This window comes from Eutrigla gurnardus (genome assembly GCF_963514095.1).
Source record: "Eutrigla gurnardus genome assembly, chromosome: 9".
Taxonomy (NCBI): Eukaryota; Metazoa; Chordata; class Actinopteri; order Perciformes; family Triglidae; genus Eutrigla; species Eutrigla gurnardus.
The window spans coordinates 28,358,711-28,379,424 of record NC_139923.1 but is presented as its reverse complement, the minus strand read 5'-3'; the positions used below and the strand labels follow the sequence as shown (position 1 = coordinate 28,379,424).

At 43.5% G+C, this 20,714-nt stretch overlaps 3 protein-coding genes across 3 annotated transcripts; 1 reads left to right on the top strand and 2 right to left on the bottom strand.

Annotated features, from left to right (window-relative positions):
• Positions 1-371: 371 nt before the first annotated feature.
• Positions 372-3,304, top strand: usb1 (U6 snRNA biogenesis 1). Its single transcript, XM_084016758.1, has 7 exons — positions 372-721; positions 901-1,040; positions 1,167-1,350; positions 1,427-1,480; positions 1,551-1,656; positions 2,214-2,294; positions 2,434-3,304. Exons 1-7 carry the CDS (start codon positions 558-560, stop codon positions 2,539-2,541), a joined length of 837 nt encoding a protein of 278 aa, XP_083872884.1. The 5' UTR covers positions 372-557; the 3' UTR covers positions 2,542-3,304.
• pla2g15 (phospholipase A2, group XV) lies at positions 3,210-12,931 on the bottom strand. Its single transcript, XM_084016744.1, has 7 exons — positions 12,611-12,931; positions 10,228-10,384; positions 6,396-6,514; positions 6,205-6,303; positions 5,898-6,122; positions 4,893-5,005; positions 3,210-4,795 (listed from the first exon to the last, which is right to left on the bottom strand). Exons 1-7 carry the CDS (start codon positions 12,759-12,761, stop codon positions 4,394-4,396), a joined length of 1,266 nt encoding a protein of 421 aa, XP_083872870.1. The 5' UTR covers positions 12,762-12,931; the 3' UTR covers positions 3,210-4,393.
• Positions 12,932-13,565: 634 nt separating this feature from the next.
• lcat (lecithin-cholesterol acyltransferase) lies at positions 13,566-20,075 on the bottom strand. The gene is made up of 8 exons (XM_084016743.1): positions 19,952-20,075; positions 19,400-19,626; positions 16,489-16,645; positions 16,235-16,350; positions 15,992-16,087; positions 14,932-15,156; positions 14,651-14,846; positions 13,566-13,961 (listed from the first exon to the last, which is right to left on the bottom strand). Exons 2-8 carry the CDS (start codon positions 19,551-19,553, stop codon positions 13,598-13,600), a joined length of 1,308 nt encoding a protein of 435 aa, XP_083872869.1. The 5' UTR covers positions 19,554-19,626; positions 19,952-20,075; the 3' UTR covers positions 13,566-13,597.
• Between the last annotated feature and the right edge of the window lie 639 nt (positions 20,076-20,714).

Here is a 20,714-nt window from a genome sequence, read left to right as displayed (position 1 = left end):
GGCATGCTCACGACACACACACACACAAACGGAACAGTGTATGGCGGCTTTAATTGAACACTCCATCATTGTTTTAACATATATTCCCGTTTTCATAATGAGTTAAAAGTATTCGTGACTGTTTTAGTAAAAAAACAACAACAAAAAAACATTAAAAATAATCACATATTCCAGTTTCAGCTGAACTTGTCACCTCTTTTGAACGTTGTCGTGGCATTATGTGCATTTTTGACTAATATCTTAATCACATTTTTATTTTTAGCCCGAGAAGAAAACACAAATAGAGACTCCTCATATAATCACTGAACAGAAGTGTTAAACTGCTGAAGGGGGGATTCGAGATGTGTTTCACTCGGACGTGAATATGGTTAGGACAGGTTGTTTACACCGGAAGTGAAGGACTGTGCGGAAGTCATACCGGCCCCGTCGCTCAAAGCCCGCTGGAAAATACGTTTAAAACCTAGAAAAACGTGTTTAAACTTTTGATTTTTAATTTATTTTCTATTTTTTTAATATTTTGGCAAATGTATAAATGATTGTCACATTCACGCCACAGGATGTTGGTCGGCTACAGCAGCAGCTCGGAGGAGGAGAGCGAGGCGGCAGCGGAGACTGATAAAAAACAAAGTTTGAGTCGAAAGTGCCGAGAGGAAGACGACGGTGACCATGGCAACCCGGCGAGGAAGAAACACAAGATTGCGGAACGGGCTCCTAAAACCAGGTGTGTGATTTTAAAAAGCCACTAATAATAAGTGGATGGTGGTTAATTTTCATGTGAAACTCTTGACAAGGTTTGTCAACCCAGGGCCGGCCTAAGCCTTTTGAGGGGCCCTTAGCAGAATTTGATTTGGGGGGCCCCCTCCCACCATGACATTTATGATTATTTATTGTTTTCATCAGGTTGCCTCTCCCCGGGTGCCTGTTGACCATGTTTCCAGAGGAAGTGACCTCACAGACCGACGACAGCTCGCTTCACGGTGGACGCGTCCGCTCCTTCCAGCACGAGAGAGGCAACTGGGCAACCTACGTTTATCTGCCATGTAAGACCAGCGAGCAGCGACGCTGACGATGCAGCGATCATCATCATTGGTTCAACCTAATCTGGACCCCTCTCTCCCTCCCCTCCCTCTCTCTCCCTCCCCTCCCTCTCTCCTCTCTCTCCTCAGACCATCCCGAGGAGGAGTTCGGGGCCCTGTTGGAGGAGCTGTTCACGGTAGCGGGGGCCGGCGGTGTGGCTCTGATCCAGCAGGAAGAGTTCCACCTGAGCCTGTCTCAGACGGTGGTGCTCCGACACCACTGGATCCAGCCGTTCACCCGGAGCCTCAAGGCGGGTCTGGTCCACTGCAGGAGGTCCGCTCAAGTCCTCATAGACGAGCAGCATCATAGAGGATCCTTTATATCTCATGTAGCTGTTTGTGGTTGCCAGGTTTGTGTGCTCGGCAGGAAGACTGAAGGTCTACTGTAATGCTGAGAAGACGAGGTACTGTCCCTTTAATTCTCTTCCTGATTGTTTACATGGATACATGTTCCTAATGTGTTTTAAATCGTAGGACGTTTCTGGGGATGGAGGTGTGCACTGGGCATGCTCAGTTATTAGACCTGGTTCAAGCAGTGGACCGAACAATGTCAGAGTTTCACCTGGAGACCTTCTATAAGGTCAGTGATGTTGTTGAAGTGCTCACAGCTGAGAATCTGCAGCTTCCAAATACGTTAATTAAATGGGATGCTCTTGATTTAAATTTTTAGCTGTTTTCACAATAAAACACCAGAGATGGGACAATATGATATTTTATTGTGAATTGGGATAAAAAAAACACCACAATAAGTTGATGGTGGACAAGTGAAGAATAAAGCCTTTTTTAAAATACAGGATACAAAAAAATCATGATTTATGATCATTATTTTTATTATTATTTGATTGTTTATCACTAAAACAATGTTGTATCTGTGGGGCAATACAAATAGTTGTTCCTTAGTTAATTCAGTATGATTTAATTTTTGCAGTGATAATCCTGACATGACATCATCCCATGTTTTTTCTAATTGTGTAAAGCGTTGTTGGGTTTCAGGAAATGCACTATATAAATTCAACTTATTATTATCTCTACCCAGCACAGTGTTCCATATGATTTAACCATTATAATTATGATCATAAATCAGTGTTTTGTATATCATTAAAGCAGCCTCAGTTTTCCCTCCGCTGTGTCTTCTAGGATCCGTCGTTCCACGTGAGTCTGGCCTGGTGCGTCGGAGACGCGACGGGGCCGATGGAGGGCTGCGTTCAGGAGATGCAGGTACGATCCACGAAGGATTTAGGTTTCATACTGTATACCTTAGCTACACCACGTGGACTCAATTACAGGAGTTTTGACTGAATGATTTGCACAAAATTTACTGGCTGATTTCTGCTTTTTTAATGTTTTACTGTTGAAGCGTCTGATAGACGACCACGAGGACGGACCGTTCCTGCTGAGGTTGGACTGCGTGGAGCTGCGCTGCCGAGCCGGGAACAAGAACTTCCGCTTCCCTCTGGAGCCCTAACAAGTAGACCACCGCAGACACTCCAGGCCGATGTTTTTTAATTCTGTATATGAATAAAGTTGCAACTGGTTTCTTACGTTTGGAGCACTATTAATTCTAGGAAAGTTCTCAAAAGCTTTATGTGAGAAGCTGCGGGTGAAGAGGCGGCGTGCAATGACGGGAAGTTGTAGCAGTAATGAAACGTCTCGCTGTTTCCCACACCGACATAGAAGTCAGAACTTTATGCAGTTAAAATAACTGATGTTACGATGTTTACCAGGTTTACTGCACACACACACACACAAAAAAAGAATTAAAAAAAAAAAGAATATTTGAAATATTTTTACTCTATAGAAGGCAGCACATGTTTAGGACACATTTCTGATAGTTCACAGCAGATATGACACTATATATATATTTATATATCTATCATGTTAGTCTGGCACACAGCGGGGGGGCTGGATGGCACTTTACAATCACTGAAGACACCAAGTCAAACTTTAAACAGTCTGTCTCAACAGAATAAAATCAAAGCTCAGATTTGTACCATAAAAATAAAAAAAGGTCCCCTCATCTGTGCCTGTAAATCCAGTCCGTCTCAGAACCCGGGTCAAACCAAAACCTGCAGAAACAGGTACAGAACCACCAAAAATGCACTATTACACGGAAAGTGAAGAAAAAAGAGCCTATTACAGTTATATATAGGTAATTTAATTTGACAAATGTTGTGCATAAATGCTAAAAACGATGATTTCAACAAATACGATTTAAAGTCTTAAGAAAATTGAGCTTGAAATAAAAAAAATATCTCCTGATCATCGACGGATAAATCTGTCGTGGATCTACTACTGAAGATCATGAGATGCAGTTGAAAGCCCTGGAAAAATATGATAGTAACTATAACTGAGGTACGGTGTTTTTTTTTTTTTTTAAGAATAGTTTTGTTAAAATGTTTGTTTTTAACAAAACACATTGTAACCAGATATCCACTTGCTTTTTTTTTCTTCTGGAGCTTTCAACTGCACCTCTGGTCTTCATCAATGAATAGAGCAAACTCAATGACTGGAGCTGATATTACTTAACTGTAAGATGTGATTCAAAGCTCTATTTTTGTTTTTGGTCTAAAACAGTTTAATCTCATCGTTAAGCCTTTGAGGGGCTTCAACGTGACTAAAACCAACATCCATATCCCAGTTAGGGTTCATGTAAAATGCAAAACACCATAAAAACAAACTTAGCTTCGTGCATAAAACAGAAAAAAGATCAACAAAAGAATGGCCCAAAAAAAAGCAAAAAAAATTTAAATTTTTTTAAAAAAAAAATCATAACTTAAATAAAAGATAAACCAAAACAGAAAAAAATAAACAAAAGAATAAAAAAGAGGCAAAAACAGCCCCCAAAACATAACTTAAAAAATAAAACAAACAGAAAAAAAAAGATTTAAAAAAATAGCAAAAAAAAAAGAAAAACAAAGAATCTCTAGAAATCCAACGTGTTCATGAACCACTGAAACATGTGACCTGCTGCACTGAGAAAGAAATACGAAAAACAGCAACATCTGGAGATCAGAAATCTCTTTCACAACGTTAATAAAACTTTGATTTTAAAATTTAAGGGAAAAGTGGCACATACAACATTACACGTGTCCTTTTATCCTAAATATCCTGGATTAAGTAAAATCTTCGGGTTCGATAGAAAAGTCGTTAAGCTCACCTAACAGTAAACGTGACAGAGATTCTTATAATTAGAGCTATAAAATTAATTTATAATTTTCTACAAAATTTAAATATGTTACGTTTTTTCTAAAACAGGAGGAATTATTTTTGGCAGTCTGTGTGTGTGTGTGTGTGTGTGTGTGTGTGTGTGTGTGACGTCACGGGGAGAACAGCACAGTCTTGATGTACGCCACCGTCGTGATGTTCAGCAGCATGTTCACGTGTTCGTTGCCTGGCAGCTCCTTCAGCGTCACCGGCTGCGTCTGCTTCCCGGCCCAGCGGCGGCACTGCACGGCGCTGAGCAGGTTCACGGTGCCGTCGCCGTCGCCCATCACCACCGCCGGCTCCACGTCGGGGAACTTGTCCGAGTACTGGAAGGCCTCCTGCGTGGCCACGCCGCTGCCGTACAGGCAGTGGACGGCGACGCCGGGCGGCACCAGGTCGGACACCAGCGGCTCCGTGTCCCGCCGCATCAGCCAGCCGTCCTGGAAGTCGATGTCGGCATAGAGGCGCTCGTAGTCCAGCACGGTGTAGTTGGCAGTGGGCGTCTGCACCAAGACCTGGGATTGGACGGGAGAAAAGACGGAAACCAAATGAAAGACTGGAAGAAATGAACCCTGGTAGGAAAGAAGCGTTTGTCCCCACACACACACACACCTGGTCTTTGGGCCAGGAGTGGGCGTACGGCAGCAGCCAGGAGGTGGAGACGGCAGAACGCTGCTGGGAGCGAATCTTCAGCGGGCTGATCACCGGGATGCGGTTATTATCACCTGTCGGTGGAGACAAGAAACCGGAGCACGGAGAAGTGAAACCGAGCCTCAGACTAAAAAAAAACCCAGTGAGACAAACCTGGAGCACATGACCCAAAGTGAAAGTAGAAGTGTAACGTAGTGGTTGGTCCTGAGTGCGTCAGGGTTTCAGGTCTGGTGATACAGGATCTGATGTAAACGTCCTTTACGCAATTAAAGTAATGTAGTAATCCAACGAGGGGAACGAAGGCGAGAGAAGTAGCTCACATGAGTCCAGAGACCAGACCAGACTATGTGGAGGAACCAGAGACTGTCTGTGGTCCCCCAGAGGTCTAGATAGTAGCTCACATGAGTCCAGAGACCAGACCAGACTATGTGGAGGAACCAGAGACTGTCTGTGGTCCCCCAGAGGTCTAGATAGTAGCTCACATTAGTCCAGAGACCAGACCAGACTATGTGGAGGAACCAGAGACTGTCTGTGGTCCAAACAACAAGGTCTCTGCTGTATTTATGTCTAGATGACCTTATTTGGAGTGTTGATGGAGCAGCTACAATGTTAGCGTAGCCTAGCACCCATCAACCAGACTCCATTCAGAAAACCAGCGTTTTAAAAGAAGTTATCCACTCCATATCTTTGTCATCCTGTCATTATTGTGGCATCCTATTTGATCCGTTTATTGCAATTAAATCCCAACAAAATGATTTATTGTGGGTTCCGCTGTAGTAAACCAGCCTACGTGTGTTGAATACGACAGGAGGAGAATCTCAGCGCTGCTGTGGCTTTCGCGACACAGCCTCACGTACATTTCTGGCTCAAGTTGAAATGATATGTTCTGGTCTACTACAAAAAAAACCCAAAGTGCAGGATTAGCCCCCCCTACATAAGCACACTAAACCCGTTTCCATCGCATACCAGAGATGAGCACACGCAGCGTCTTGGCCACGCCGGCCCACGGCGGTCCCAGCGAGATGAAGGCTTTGATGTAGCGGTCCTTCCAGGCCTGCGGCTGCTGGTTGAGGAAGTACAGCGTGTACATGTTGCCCATGCTGTGAGCGATGAGCACCACAGGCCCGCCGCCCTTCTCCGCCATCTCTTCGATCATCTGCTGCAGCTCCAGGAAATACTTTTTATTCTCATCTGATGGAGGGCAAAAAGGACAACAGTGAGTAAGCAAAGTGTGGTTGTTAACATCCCTGTGTGTGTGTATGGGGTCTCTTACTGGGGGCTTTCCTCCAATCATAGGGAGCTCCTCTGACATCATCATCTCTGGTGTAGCCCCAGTCTGCCAGCGCCTGCACTATCGTGAAGAAATATATGCCTAGAGACACACAAACACATAAGTCATACTGTGATTCCTGTTTGTCCGTCTTTGTGAGGACCTTGTTTTGGGTTTTATGGCCTTTAACTCACCCACGCTGCGTTTGCTGGGGTCCAGATACTCCAGGGGGTACGTCTGTCCGAACCCTGGCACACGGATGTCCACACCAGGCGGGGACGAGGTGCTGTGTGTGGTCCTGTTGTAGATCAGCCTACAGACACACACACACACACACACACACACACACACACACACACACAGACACACACACACACACACACACACACACACACACACACACACACACACACACACACACACAGAGAAACACACACAGACACATGCGCACACACACACACACACACACACACACACACAGACACACACACAGAGAAACACACACACAGAGAAACACACACAGACACATGCGCACACACACACACAGACACACACACACACACACACACACACACACACACACACACACACACAGTGTCAGTTCTTCAGTTCTGCATCCGTGGTCACACTACCAGACTATGGGGACACTTCCCCTTTAAAATCATTTTACAATCACGTTGTCGGTTTAAACTTCCCAAACTTGTTAACTTTCATACAGATGTGAAAGACGACGTTGAGGAAAACACTCGTCCAGTAAATAAGTACAAACCTGTAGCCCAGATCTGGATCCATGTAGCTGGCTATCCGGTTTCCACTCATAAACACCGCCATTTAAACTTTTAAAAGGCTACTTTTATTGTTTTCACCTCGTTTTATTGTTTGCACCTTCTCGCTTTTGCACAAAGAAATAAAACACCAAGTTCTGAAAAAATGTGGACGTTTAAAGCCGGAAAGTAAACAAATACGCTATAATGAGGCTTACGACGATATATGCCAAGAGTCTCGGTCGGTCGGTCAGTCTTTACAAAAACCATAGCGCCCTTTCCCGGGGTGCAGTCGAATAGTCAAAAAATAAGGTCCTAACTCCTATTCCTATCTCCTATTCCTTGACCTCTGGGGAAAAGGTCACGGGGTCAAGGAAAGGATAGGAGAACTCAAAAGGACTTAGGAAAAGTCGACCGCGGTGCTCAGAGAATCCGACCGGACTTTCACTAAGCTGTCATTATAACGCGGCCGCTGATGATTGACAGCTGATGATCGGCACCGGCGATTGACGTGCGTCTGCGCTGGATAAACTACAATAATGGACTACAAAAAGTGCGTCGTCCACTTCTCCACATGTTGGTTTTATCAACAGCTGGTTCACTGACCGGCTTCAGGTCCAGCAGCTCCTGTTTGACCGGTTGCTTTATTTACGTTTCATTTGTGGTTTTAGTTTAGTTTTTGTCAAGTTTGTAACATGATTGAAATAAATAAAATTAAAAAAAACCATTCGATTATTATCACTGTCCACACATTTATCAACACTATTCCAATTACTATATGTCTGCATGAAAGTTAATGTTAAATATGTAAATGCACGTATCGTTTGTTTTCATGAACGGCCGACGTGTGCGGCTCTTTAAATGTTGCTCTCGCAAAGAATTGTGGGTCGGCGTAATCTCCTTTCCTTTCGCATAGGAAGGTCCGTTGCATCCTATGCTAAAGGAGCTCTGAAAGGAAGCATTGGAGCTCCTTTCCTATGCATTTAGAGAATTCGAACAGCTCTTATCATGGCGGCCACTTGTTTACTTCCGGGTCACTTCTTCAGTTAGGAACCTTCCTAAGCAAAAAAGACTATTCGACTGCACCCCTGGTGTGGCATTGAATTGCATTTCGACACGTAAACCCAACGCAGAACCATCACGGTCTCCAAGCAACTGCGTGGCCGTTGCGTGATCACTACGCGGAAGCATAATCAGGGCTTAACTCAGCCTTAAGGGTGTAGTCGAATAGTCAAAAAATAAGGTCCTAACTCCTATTCCTATCTCCTATTCCTTGACCTCTGGGGAAAACGTCACGGGGTTAAGGAAAGGCGATAGGAGAACTCAAAAGGACTTAGGAAAAGTCGACCGCGGGGCTCAGAGAATCCGACCGGACTTTCACTAAGCTAGGTCATTATAACGCGGCCGCTGATGATGATTGACAGCTGATGATCGGCACCGGCCGACGTGCGTCTGCGCTGGAGAAACTACAATAATGGACTACAAAAAGCGCATCGTCCACTTCTCCACATGTTGGTTTTATAAACAGCTGGTTCACTGACCGGCTTCAGGTCCAGCAGCTCCTCCTTTCTGTTTGACCGTTGCTTTATTTACGTTTCATTTGTGGTTTTAGTTTCGTTTTTGTCAAACATTTGTAACATGATTGAAATAAATAAAAAATACCATTCAATTATTATCACTGTCCACACATTTATCAACACTATTCCAATTACTCTGTCTGCATGAAAGTCATTGTTAAATATGTAAATAGGCATATTGTTTGTTTTCATGAACGGCCGAGGTGTGCGGCACTTTAAATGTTGCTCTCGCTAAGAATTGTGGGTCGGTGTAATCTCCTTTCCTTTCGTATAGGAAGGTCCGTTGCATCCTATGCTAAAGGAGCTCTGAAAGGAAGCATTGGTGCTCCTTTCCTTTGCATTTAGAGAATCCGAACAGCTCTTATCATGGCGGCCACTTGTTTACTTCCGGGTCACTTCTCCAGTTAGGAAGCTTCCTAAGAGAAATAGACTATTCGACTGCACCCTAAATGGACCTGTCAATCAGCAGGTAAGCCCCGCCCCCTAAAGCATCCCCTGCTTTCTGGTCTGTTGGACTCTAAATGGACCTGTCTTTTTTTCCTCACATTGCTGGCGGAGTTAAAGGCTATAAAGAAATGGTATTTGGCCCTCTGTTTCCTTCCTCGTTGATACATCGAGGGTTCAAAAGTCAGTTTCTCCACTCTAGGGTGACGACTGTTCACACAGAGTCAAGCAGGTCACTGACCCCATCGGCCTTCTGCCTTATCCTGTTGACAAGCAGTTCTGGGGATTTGCACTTTTGGAATTTGCACCACAGTATGTTTTTTTTCCCTCCACACAAAAAACACCACAGCAAAGGCAAGATATTATGACCTGTTTGGCCACCTTTACACAGAATGGTAATTATTAAACTTCATTGTCATATCTTCACATAAAATAGATAAAAGTATTAGATTTCCTTGTCTGTCTAATGCCATACAACTGGCAAAATAGAGTAGATGTATGGATGATTGGATGGATGGATGATTGGATGGATGATTGGATGTATGGATGGATGATTGGATGGATGGACGGATGATTGGATGTATATGGATGATTGGATGGATGATTGGATGGATGATTGGATGGATGATTGGATGTATATGGATGATTGGATGGATGATTGGATGGATGATTGGATGGATGATTGGATGATTGGATGTATATGGATGATTGGATGATTGGATGTATGATTGGATGATTGGATGTATATGGATGATTGGATGGATGATTGGATGTATGGATGATTGGATGATTGGATGATTGGATGGATGATTGGATGTATATGGATGATTGGATGATTGGATGGATGATTGGATGTATGGATGGTTGGATGTATGGATGATTGGATGGATGATTGATTGGATGTATGGATGATTGGATGTATATGGATGATTGGATGATTGGATGTATGATTGGATGTATGATTGGATGGATGATTGTATGGATGATTGGATGGATGGATGATTGGATGGATGATTGGATGTATGGATGATTGGATGGATGATTGGATGGATGATTGGATGATTGGATGGTTGGATGTATGGATGATTGGATGGATGATTGATTGGATGTATATGGATGATTGGATGGATGATTGGATGTATATGGATGATTGGATGGATGATTGGAGTTATGGATGGTTGGATGTATGGATGGTTGGATGGACAAACAAACAAACAAGCTTTACTGATGAATGAACATACCTGATGTTGTCGACCCAGCAGTCGATGGCAACGGGAACCAGCAACTCCAGGTTGAGCCACAGAGTGAAGAAGGTGTCCGTCTTCTTATAGCAGATGTAATGGACCACGCTGGGTTTATCCAGCTTCGCCTCCAGCTGGTTTCCCAGATCCCCCGGAACTGCAACAAGCCGCATTAGCAATTAAGACACATACAGGCAAGCCCTGAAGCAGCAACCTTTACTGGATCTGGATCCATGTGGATTCTGGTTGTGAAGCTGCTAACAAAGTTAGCTTCTATAATTCAAGGTTCAACTTTACACCTGTCAATCAGCAGGTAAGCCCCGCCCCCTAAAGCATCCCCTGCTTTCTGGTCTGGTGGACTCTAAATGGACCATAATGTACTAAATGAACATCATGCTGGATTGAAGAAGACTTGAAACTAGGGATGAGACCATAAACTCATGTTTACAATGTTAACTGAGATAATACATCAAGAGAGAAGTAGGACCATTTTCTCATAGACTTCTATACAACCAGAGAGGAGTCGCCCCCTGGTGGCCAGCAGAGAGAAGTAGGACCATTTTCTCATAGACTTCTATACAACCAGAGAGGAGTCGCCCCCTGGTGGCCAGCAGAGAGAAGTAGGACCATTTTCTCATAGACTTCTATACAACCAGAGAGGAGTCGCCCCCTGGTGGCCAGCAGAGAGAAGTAGGACCATTTTCTCATAGACTTCTATACAACCAGAGAGGAGTCGCCCCCTGGTGGCCAGCAGAGAGAAGTAGGACCATTTTCTCATAGACTTCTATACAACCAGAGAGGAGTCGCCCCCTGGTGGCCAGCAGAGAGAAGTAGGACCATTTTCTGGTCTGGTGGACTCTAAATGGACCTGTCAATCAGCAGGTAAGCCCCGCCCCCTAAAGCATCCCCTTTAGGAGTTGTTTAGACTTCTATACAACCAGAGGAGTCGCCCCCTGGTGGTCAGCAGAGAGAATGACAGTTTAAGGCACTTCAGCATTTGGCTTCACTTTTCAGAACTGGAGGTTTACTTCTGGGCTGAAGACCAATCCGTTATCTTTCCTGATGTTTTTTTCATCGAGGCTGTTAAACCACAAGCACGAACAAACAGCCAGAGATGGTTGTAGGTCGAGCAGCTACACGGCTCTTATCACACAAACCCAGACTTAGCCAAACACAGATAAGATTCCTCTAAACCCAACAACCCTTCAGTAATGGAGTGAGATGTGGGGGAGAAAAAAAGGATTTGCACATATTTAAACTGGTAATGGGTTTTTATCACAGATCTGGATTTAAAAAAAAATCAGAAATCATCTTGAAAAAGTTGTCTTGCTCACCATCATGTTAAAGACGTGAAAAAAAACCGATACACACAGGGATCTTATGATTTATAATGACCTAATTTAAGATTGTTTATTTGTCTTTCACTAAAAAAGAAAAAATAAGTCTTAACTGTGATACAGTAAAAAAACATTTTGTTAAGATGTGAAACAGATTCCTCTACGTCTGAATGCCACTTTTAAAGGTTTAAGCATGCTTTACCTTCCAATTATTTTGACATTCAATATATATATTTTAATATCGTCCTGCTGTCTCCTTGTCACCTGGGTTGTGAATTTAAATGTATATTTAAAAAATGACATTTTGTAGGATTAAATTAGAGTCCAGGGAAATCTAGGTCCAGATTACGTCACTATCCTGGGAATTTAATTGGCTGCAGTGCTGGGATGTCCCGTTCTGCTGTCGGTCACATGACCACGCTACTGCTCGGCTGTAAACAATCAACCTTAAGACAAACACACAGCTCTTATTGAACAGAAGATCATGATGGGAAAAATATAAATGTTTATCAATCTCCCAAATGCACGTCAACAATAGTGTGTGTGTAGTAAGTATGTTTTTTCCCCTCATAATAATCGATACCAGAGCTCCTTTCCTTCCCCTTAGGGTGCCCAACTCATTTCGCAACACTTCCTTGAAGACGAATACATGGCCGAATACATTTTCTATACCGCACAAACGTATTTTTTTTTTGTTCAAACACATCTTGACGTACGAGCTGGTTCTCTTACGACCAACGCTGGGTGTTTTCCCGGAGAAGAAAAACAAGGGACCGGCAGGCCAACATTTATTTTACAAATATAAACGTCAAATAGACTAATTGGGTGAATATTTTGCAGCCGAATTATCAAACAGAACAGTAGTCTAATTTTAAAAGTTTTAAAGTGTACTTTAAGCTTCGTGTAACGTTAGCGACACGCGAGGAGAGCGTAAATCGGTTAAATTCTGAAGGGAGTCTGGCGCATCTTGGATATCGCCCACTGTAGCTTAGCCGCCGAGCTGATCTATGAGAAACAAACACCGAAGAAGAAAACAAAACGCTTACTGAGGACCACCGGGGGTCTCCGGGGCTCGCAGGACTCTCCCCCGGGACATTCCTCAAGCGGTTTGCCGCTGCTCCGCGCCGACACAAGCAACAACAACAAACCGACGTGGAGCAGCGAGGACGGGGCGGTTATCCGGTGCCAACCCGCCATGGCTCCCGATGTCTCATAGCAGAGCGGCCATGGTGGCCTCCTCCTCGGGGTGTGCGTGTTGGTCGGCAGGGTCCTCTCCGGTTCGATAGAGTCCTCTGAACAGATTCACAGCGCTACTGTTGTTGATGATGATGATGATGACGAGTGAGTGTGGAGGCGACGGTCACGAGGTCCAGATTACAGAGCAGTCCGACCGCGAGACGCGACTTCAAGCAATCAAGTCAAAAGCAATCGAGCGCAGATGGACGGCAGATCGAGATGAAGCATGATGACACACGTGGAATTAGATGCTTTATTATAAGTGGAAACATTTGAATACATTTAGGTTTTTTTGCATTTACAGAACAGTATAAATTCACTAATTTAATGTATGAGATACTGTATGTCTAATATATATATATATAAATCCTAATAGAAATATTACAGTGACATCCTACACAATAATAAAAAAAGGCCACCTGTGAGGTTAATACAGTCACACTTTGTCTTCCCACGGAATATGACACAAATGCAACATTTGGGCGCTTTAAAAAATATCACTGATGTGGTGATTATAATTTATTATCCACCAAAAGTAAAAAAAAAAAAAAGTGTTTTCTTTTGTCATGGATTAAAAAAATAAAATGCCCATTGCGATAATCATGTGATGGCTCATCGTGATCACCATCAAGCATGAGGAAGATGTGACAAAGAATAGACCTTGGAAACGAAACCGAAAGAAAGAAGATCAGGGTCAAACACACGCTGTAGTTTAGATAAGGAGGGTGGGGGGCAGGGTTAGTACTAAATACTGGATTTATGATTTGCATAAATCCAGCACCACCACTTAAATTCTTCTATTGAGTCCCCAATCGGACGTCGATCTCATCCGGCGTGTCCGACTGGCCCTCCAGGATGTACTGGATCTGGTTCAGCACCTGTTCGTTGAACACTATGTCCAGGTGGGCCAGTCCTCGGTACTCTGTGACGTGGACCGGCTGCTCCTGCTTCCCCGCCCAGCGTTTGCAGAGTCCCATGCTTAAGCTGTCCACCGTGTCGTCGCCGTCGGCGTAGAAGAAGTCCACCGGGTCCGCGTTGGGGAAGTCGTCGTCGTAGACGTAGGTCACGGGAGTCGGGAGGCCCACGCCGTACATGCACCACACCTCGACCCCCGGCGGCTCCAGGTCGCCGGTGAGGTTCTTGGTGTCCTCCCACATGTGCCTGGAACCCAGAAGAGGACGATGAGGTTGTGAAGAATATAAATATAAATATTAATAACAGGTGATAGTGCTGAATCCTCAGATAATCATTTGAAAAATGTCATGTCATGGTTTGGTATGGGATCGTATTTTTTCGGGATAATAAAAAAAAAACACTCACGATAAGTCAATTGTGGTGAGTTTTCGTGATCATAATAATCGTAAATATCATCACAATTGATCTTAAAAAGCTGACTCAGCCTGCTATTGTGGTGGAGAAGAGAAAAATTGAGCCTGATTTAAAAAATGTATTATCGTTTATTAATGCAGGGAGACGATATTATTCAAGATTATTAGATTTTATTTTTAATTTCTGTTACAAAAAAAAGTGTATTATCTCTGACGCAATTAATATAGTTATTTCTTAAGAAAATGTCAATATTACAGGCAATTCTAAGACTTATAAGCACATTTTGATGATTGTCGGTATAATAGAGTGAATCGCAAGTTTTCATATCTTTCCGATGTAATTGCGATATTATCCCAACAATCATCAAAATGTGCTTATAATGCTTGAAATAACACCAAAACATCCTGGAATCACTTTACGTTTTCATAAGAAATGCATATTTTTATGAGACTCTTGTTGTGAAATGAACATCTCCAAAGCCTTGTGGAATAAAGTACGTGTAAAATGAATGAATCGGTTACCAGCCGTCCTCGAAGTTGATGTCGGTGAAGAAGCGCTGGTAGTCCTGGTTGGTGTAGTTGAAGGTCGGCGTGGAGATGAACACGTGGTCCTTGGCCCAGGCGGCCTCGGTGGGCAGCATCCAGGGATTGGTCGTCGTCATCCTCTGCTCCTCGCGGATCTTGATGTTGGAAATCATCGGGATGCCGTTATTTTCACCTGCAAACGAAGAAGATAAAACCCTCAGTAGGAACAAAACATGTTTTTAATATAGTGTCTTCTATGGTAAGCATTTTGCCATTACCTGACGCCAGGACTCGGAGTGGTTTAACGGCGCCCCCCCATGGAGCTGCCAGGGAAATGAAGCCCCTGACGTACTTGTCCTTCCAGGCCTGTGGCTGGTGGTTGAGGAAGTAGAGGACGTAGTGGCAGCCCATGCTGTGTCCCAGCAGGTAGACCGGCTTCTGGTACTGCTCGTACATCTCCTCCACCAGGTCCTGCAGCCTGGTGAGGTACTCCTCGTTCTCGTCTGTGGGCAGAAGGCGACCAGGAAGCAGGTTGATAAGTGAACCCGTGAGAAAATGGTCCTTCTTCTCTCTGCTGGCCACCAGGGGGCGACTCCTCTCTGGTTGTATAGAAGTCTATGAGAAAATGGTCCTACTTCTCTCTGCTGGCCACCAGGGGGCGACTCCTCTCTGGTTGTATAGAAGTCTATGAGAAAATGGTCCTACTTCTCTGTGCTGGCCACCAGGGGGCGACTCCTCTCTGGTTGTATAGAAGTCTATGAGAAAATGGTCCTACTTCTCTCTGCTGGCCACCAGGGGGCGACTCCTCTCTGGTTGTATAGAAGTCTATGAGAAAATGGTCCTACTTCTCTCTGCTGGCCACCAGGGGGCGACTCCTCTCTGGTTGTATAGAAGTCTATGAGAAAATGGTCCTACTTCTCTCTTGATGTATTATCTCAGTAAACATTGTAAACATGAGTTTATGGTCTCAATCTCTAGTTTCAAGTCTTCTTCAATCCAGCATGATGTTCATTTAGTACATTATGGTCCATTTAGAGTCCACCAGACCAGGAAGCAGGGGATGCTTTAGGGGGCGGGGCTTACCTGCTGATTGACAGGTCACTATTGAATGCTTATGTTGCTCTTACATGTTGGCCTTAATAACATACAAGGTGACATGGTATGTCAATATTGTGTAACGCTGCCCCCAAGTGGCCAAAAAAGTAGCTGCAGCTTTAAAATTAGTAATATGACTATGAGGCTCATATGTATTTTATTGCTTTCTCATCTAATGTTTTTGTCTTATTGAAAGGACAAGCTGTACTTTTTTTACTTCTGATGTGTACTTCTACTACTTACTTGGAGATAACCTCCAATCGTACGGCGCCCCTCGGACCGTCTCATTCCGGGTGTAGCCCACGTTGACCAAATGTTGCACCATGGTGTAAAAATAACCTGCAAAAAAACCACACAAAAAAACAGAGGGAGACTCCGTCAGTAAGGCCGGACGTCTCAATCAGTTTCTGTATTATTCAACAAAGAAGCAGAACCAGACGACAGAATCCCAAAAACATCCCCCCAAATCATTATTTTCCTTCTCACCAGTCAGTTTGTTATCGTCGAGGAACTCAATGGGATACGTCTGCCCAAATCCTGGCACCCGCACCTGCACCCCCGGTGAGTTGGACGATCGCCGAGTTGTCCTGTTGTAAACAAGTCTGGGACATGGAAATTGACATTCTTGTCAGTCTAGTTGGAGCCAAAACATTCTGTCTCTAATAACACCTGGAAATAACAAGAATATCGTACTTCCAACTGCTGACTTCGTAGACCCGACGGGAAGATTTAAGGTTTACCTGATGTTATCGATCCAGCAGTCGACGCCTATGGGCATGAACATGTTGAGGTCGATCCACAAGGGGAACCAGTGATCCGTCTTCTTGTAGCAGAGCCAGCTGACCAGCGTCGGCTTGTCTATCTTGGCTTCCAGACGGTTCCCCAAGTTCCCCGGCACTAAACACAAAATACACGCCACTGAATCACACCTCTCGGTTTGTGGACCAATAAAGGAAGTGACCATATTTGGACTGCGGAGGAGCGACGGGTGGATCTGACACTCCGAGCAGCACCCTTACTGGATCTGAATCCATCTGGATTCTGGTTGTGAAGCTGCTAACAAAGTTAGCTTCTATAGTTCAAGGTTCAACTTTATAGCAAAGTGTTAAAGTCATCTTAGCAGCTCATTAGCATTGGTAGCGTGGTAGTGACCTGTCAATCAGCAGGTAAGTCCCGCCCCCTAAAGCATCCCCTGCTTTCTGGTCTGGTGGACTCTAAATGGACCATAATGTACTAAATGAACATCATGCTGGATTGAAGAAGACTTGAAACTAGAGATTGAGACCATAAACTCATGTTTACAATGTTTACTGAGATAATACATCAAGAGAGAAGTAGGACCATTTTCTCATAGACTTCTATACAACCACAGAGGAGTCGCCCCCTGGTGGCCAGCAGAGAGAAGTAGGACCATTTTCTCATAGACTTCTATACAACCAGAGAGGAGTCGCCCCCTGGTGGCCAGCAGAGAGAAGTAGGACCATTTTCTCATAGACTTCTATACAACCAGAGAGGAGTCACCCCCTGGTGGCCAGCAGAGAGAAGTAGGACCATTTTCTCATAGACTTCTATACAACCAGAGAGGAGTCGCCCCCTGGTGGCCAGCAGAGAGAGTGCAGTTTATAGGCACTTAAGCGTGGGCTTCACTTCTCAGAACCGAAGGGTTGCCGGCTGGTGTGAACATGTTAACATAGGACTACGTTTCCTTCCACATATGTCCTTTATTATAAAATTTAAAAATATATGTTTAATCTTATCTTTGGGTCCCTTTCTAATAATCCCCATGGCTGTGTAAATTGTTTTTTTATGGCTAAAATGTTGTGTGACGGATCTAAAAATAAGTAGTAAAGTGTTTATTTTGACTAAACAGCTATCTGACTCGTGTTTCTTCAGATATGAGCGAGTGATTTCTCAACTTGTGGGTCAATATGTGGGAACCCTCGGCTGGGAGGAGGTCCTCCTCCGCAGCAGAGACTGCATTCGGACGACGACCTTTTGACTGCAAACAAAGACTCATACGTGGTGGGAAGATAAAACCGTCCCACGCTGTGATCTCCAAACGGACAACAAAATCAGATTTTACTGCAGTTTATTTTAGTATTTTATACTTCCTCCTGTGCAACATGGACATATTATATATTAACACTGCATGTATCTTATTTCACATGTAAACTCAACCATTATACTTTTATATTCAATGTTACTGTTTACTTATTTATTATATCTTTACTTTTACTAACTTATTCATATTTGTTATGTTTTCTTTTGTCGTTGCACCGTTCCTGCTGTGGGACCAATAAAAGATCTGATCTTTATGTATCTTAAACCCCTTCACGATATATTACAAAATATGCTTAAAACACACTTTATTAAAATAAAAATATATATGTTCATTCTTTTTTTTATCCGTCACATTCATTTTTTTTCGTGAACATCCTTTTTCAGTGAAAAACTAAAGATCATCATAAATCAAAGCTCTCACTGCATAAATCCATAAAAATGTATATTTTGTATGCTGCATTTTTAAAATCAGGCTCTATTTTTCATTTCTCTTCCATGACAGCGAGCTAAACAGCTTGTTTATGTTTTTTACTCATGGTGATATTCACGATTATCCCAACAATGGAAAATCACTGGGATTGATTTATTGTGAGTGCTTCCAGATTCCCAGACAAATATCTGATTTCACTCCTAAACGTGATGTCATGGATGAGATAAAGAATCATTATGAAGAATGGTGAGTTCAGGGTCAGAGAGGAGGGACGTTACAGTGTTTTGTCTTCACGACTAAAAACTATTTTTTGGGGCCAAATGTGTGGCCCCTCACAGTAAACAAAGGGCCAGGGAAGTAGAGCATGACCACCTGGTTGGGCCTAAAGGGCGTCAGATAAGAAGGACACAAACAGTGACACACAGTCAAATGTACAGAGTGCAGTCAATCCGCCTCGCCGACGTCAATACAAGACAGTCGGATGAATGGAGACGGCTCCTTTCTCCCGCTATCTTTGCAACAGAAGCAAGTACGGAAGCAAAATAACACCAAACACACGATTAGAAAAAAACGTCAGGCAATCCACGATATTATCCCGATTATCGTCGCTTAAAACTCTAAAAATGGCACGAAAACATCCTGGAATCACTTTACATTTAGTTAAGAAACAAACATTTTTGTTTTGTCAGAGATATAAAATTAAAAAAAAGAAATCTCAAATAGGATGATTATAAATAAAATATGGATCAAATATATTTTAATATCCTGTATTTTTTTGTCTTCGGGAGCTGGTCTCGTCTCTCTCCGGACTCATGCAACGCTAAAAGTCTAAAAATATTTTTTTTATTTTTTTTATCAAAATGTCTTTTTTCCCTTGTTGAATAAAAACATTATAGAATTGTTTTCACTTCCAGTCACTCGGTTTTAATGATTTTCCTGATCACGATGCAAGCCTTGTGAGTGTATTGTTTTATCTCGATATAATCCTGTATCTTCGGTCCCTACGTCAGACCCTTAGCATGTCAGTTTTAATGCATATTCCCAAATATTCAATTAAATTGGTACAAACCAGAAGACCTGCATTTATAATAGAGCCTCCATGTTTCTTTTATTTTAAATGTGCGTGGTAGCAAAGGTTTCTAAACGGGACCGATACTTACCGATAACGAGTGGCGGAGTGCTGTTGCTCGAGACTCGGGGTTTGGCGTTTGGCGGGAAGACCACGTTGACGATCCAGAACCCGGCGCACTGCTGGAGCCCCAGCAGGCATCCCAGCACCAGCAGCGCCGAGCGGAGGTTACCCGAGGAGCCCATGACGATTCCGGGTCTCGGACCGGCGGCTGCAGCGTCGGGGGCAGGAGGACTGGTGGTCTGGAGGTCTGGTGGTCTGGTGGAAGGGCAGAAACCGATTAAACCAGCTGAGACCAGCTGGAAAACATTACCTGCGCCCGCTGCAAAACCACGAAACCAGTCCGGCACAATAATAAATCACTGTCATCAGCCCACGCGCGTGCGTGTGTGCGACAGGCAAATACAATGTGTCACATTGCACTATTGATTCGTCCAGGTGGATGTCAATGATTGACATGAAAAGAACCAAAATCCATTTCTCTCCCTTTAGAAGTTACGACGAGAGGCGCGTGCGGATTAATTAAAAGCGTTAAATTCACATTGCGTTGTTATAAAATGTCGTTTTGCGTGACATAACTTACGTGGAGGAGTTAAAGAGTCTAAAATCTTCCAGAGCTCCAGGGTCCAGCTGTGGGAGTCTCTCCGGTCAACCGGTGAGGCGTTCATGGTCCGTCGGGAACTACAACTCTTTTTGATGTTTTTGCGCTCAAAGAAAACATATAATACAGTTAGCTTCATATATATTATCACGTTATTATAATAATAATGGTATTTTCTTACAAACAAACAACAAATAGACTTTATTTTGCGCTAAAGCCAGAAACGTCTACGTAGGAAGTTTCTATGTAGCCTACCGATTAAAACCACAAAGTGTTCCGATGCTTTCATGCTCTGTTGCACTAAATAATCTATTTAAACTCCTCAGGTACTCGTTATTGACGCTAAATACCCTACACTGTTTGATTGGTAGACTTTATTTCAATTAAATACAAAATTCCAGACAGTCAGGAAGGCAGCACGGTGAAACGTCATCATACTTGTCCGTCACCATGGATACAGAGTAACGACGCCGCCGCAGGCTTCTCTTAGCTCAGCAGGTGAACCGGCTCTCCCGTCACAATCTGTTAATTTCAACGTTTCGTAACCGTTTGAGGAAAATAAAGTGTGCTTATTAGCCTCGACAGCCGGTGTTACAAAATCCTGCTCCAGGTGACGTTGACAAATGTGTGGCAGAGTTGGGAACTAGCTTTGTTACTACTACTAACTACTTTACTACTACTATACTACTACAAATATTTTACTACTTTACGTTACTGTACTTGAGTATAACTTTCAGGTATCTGT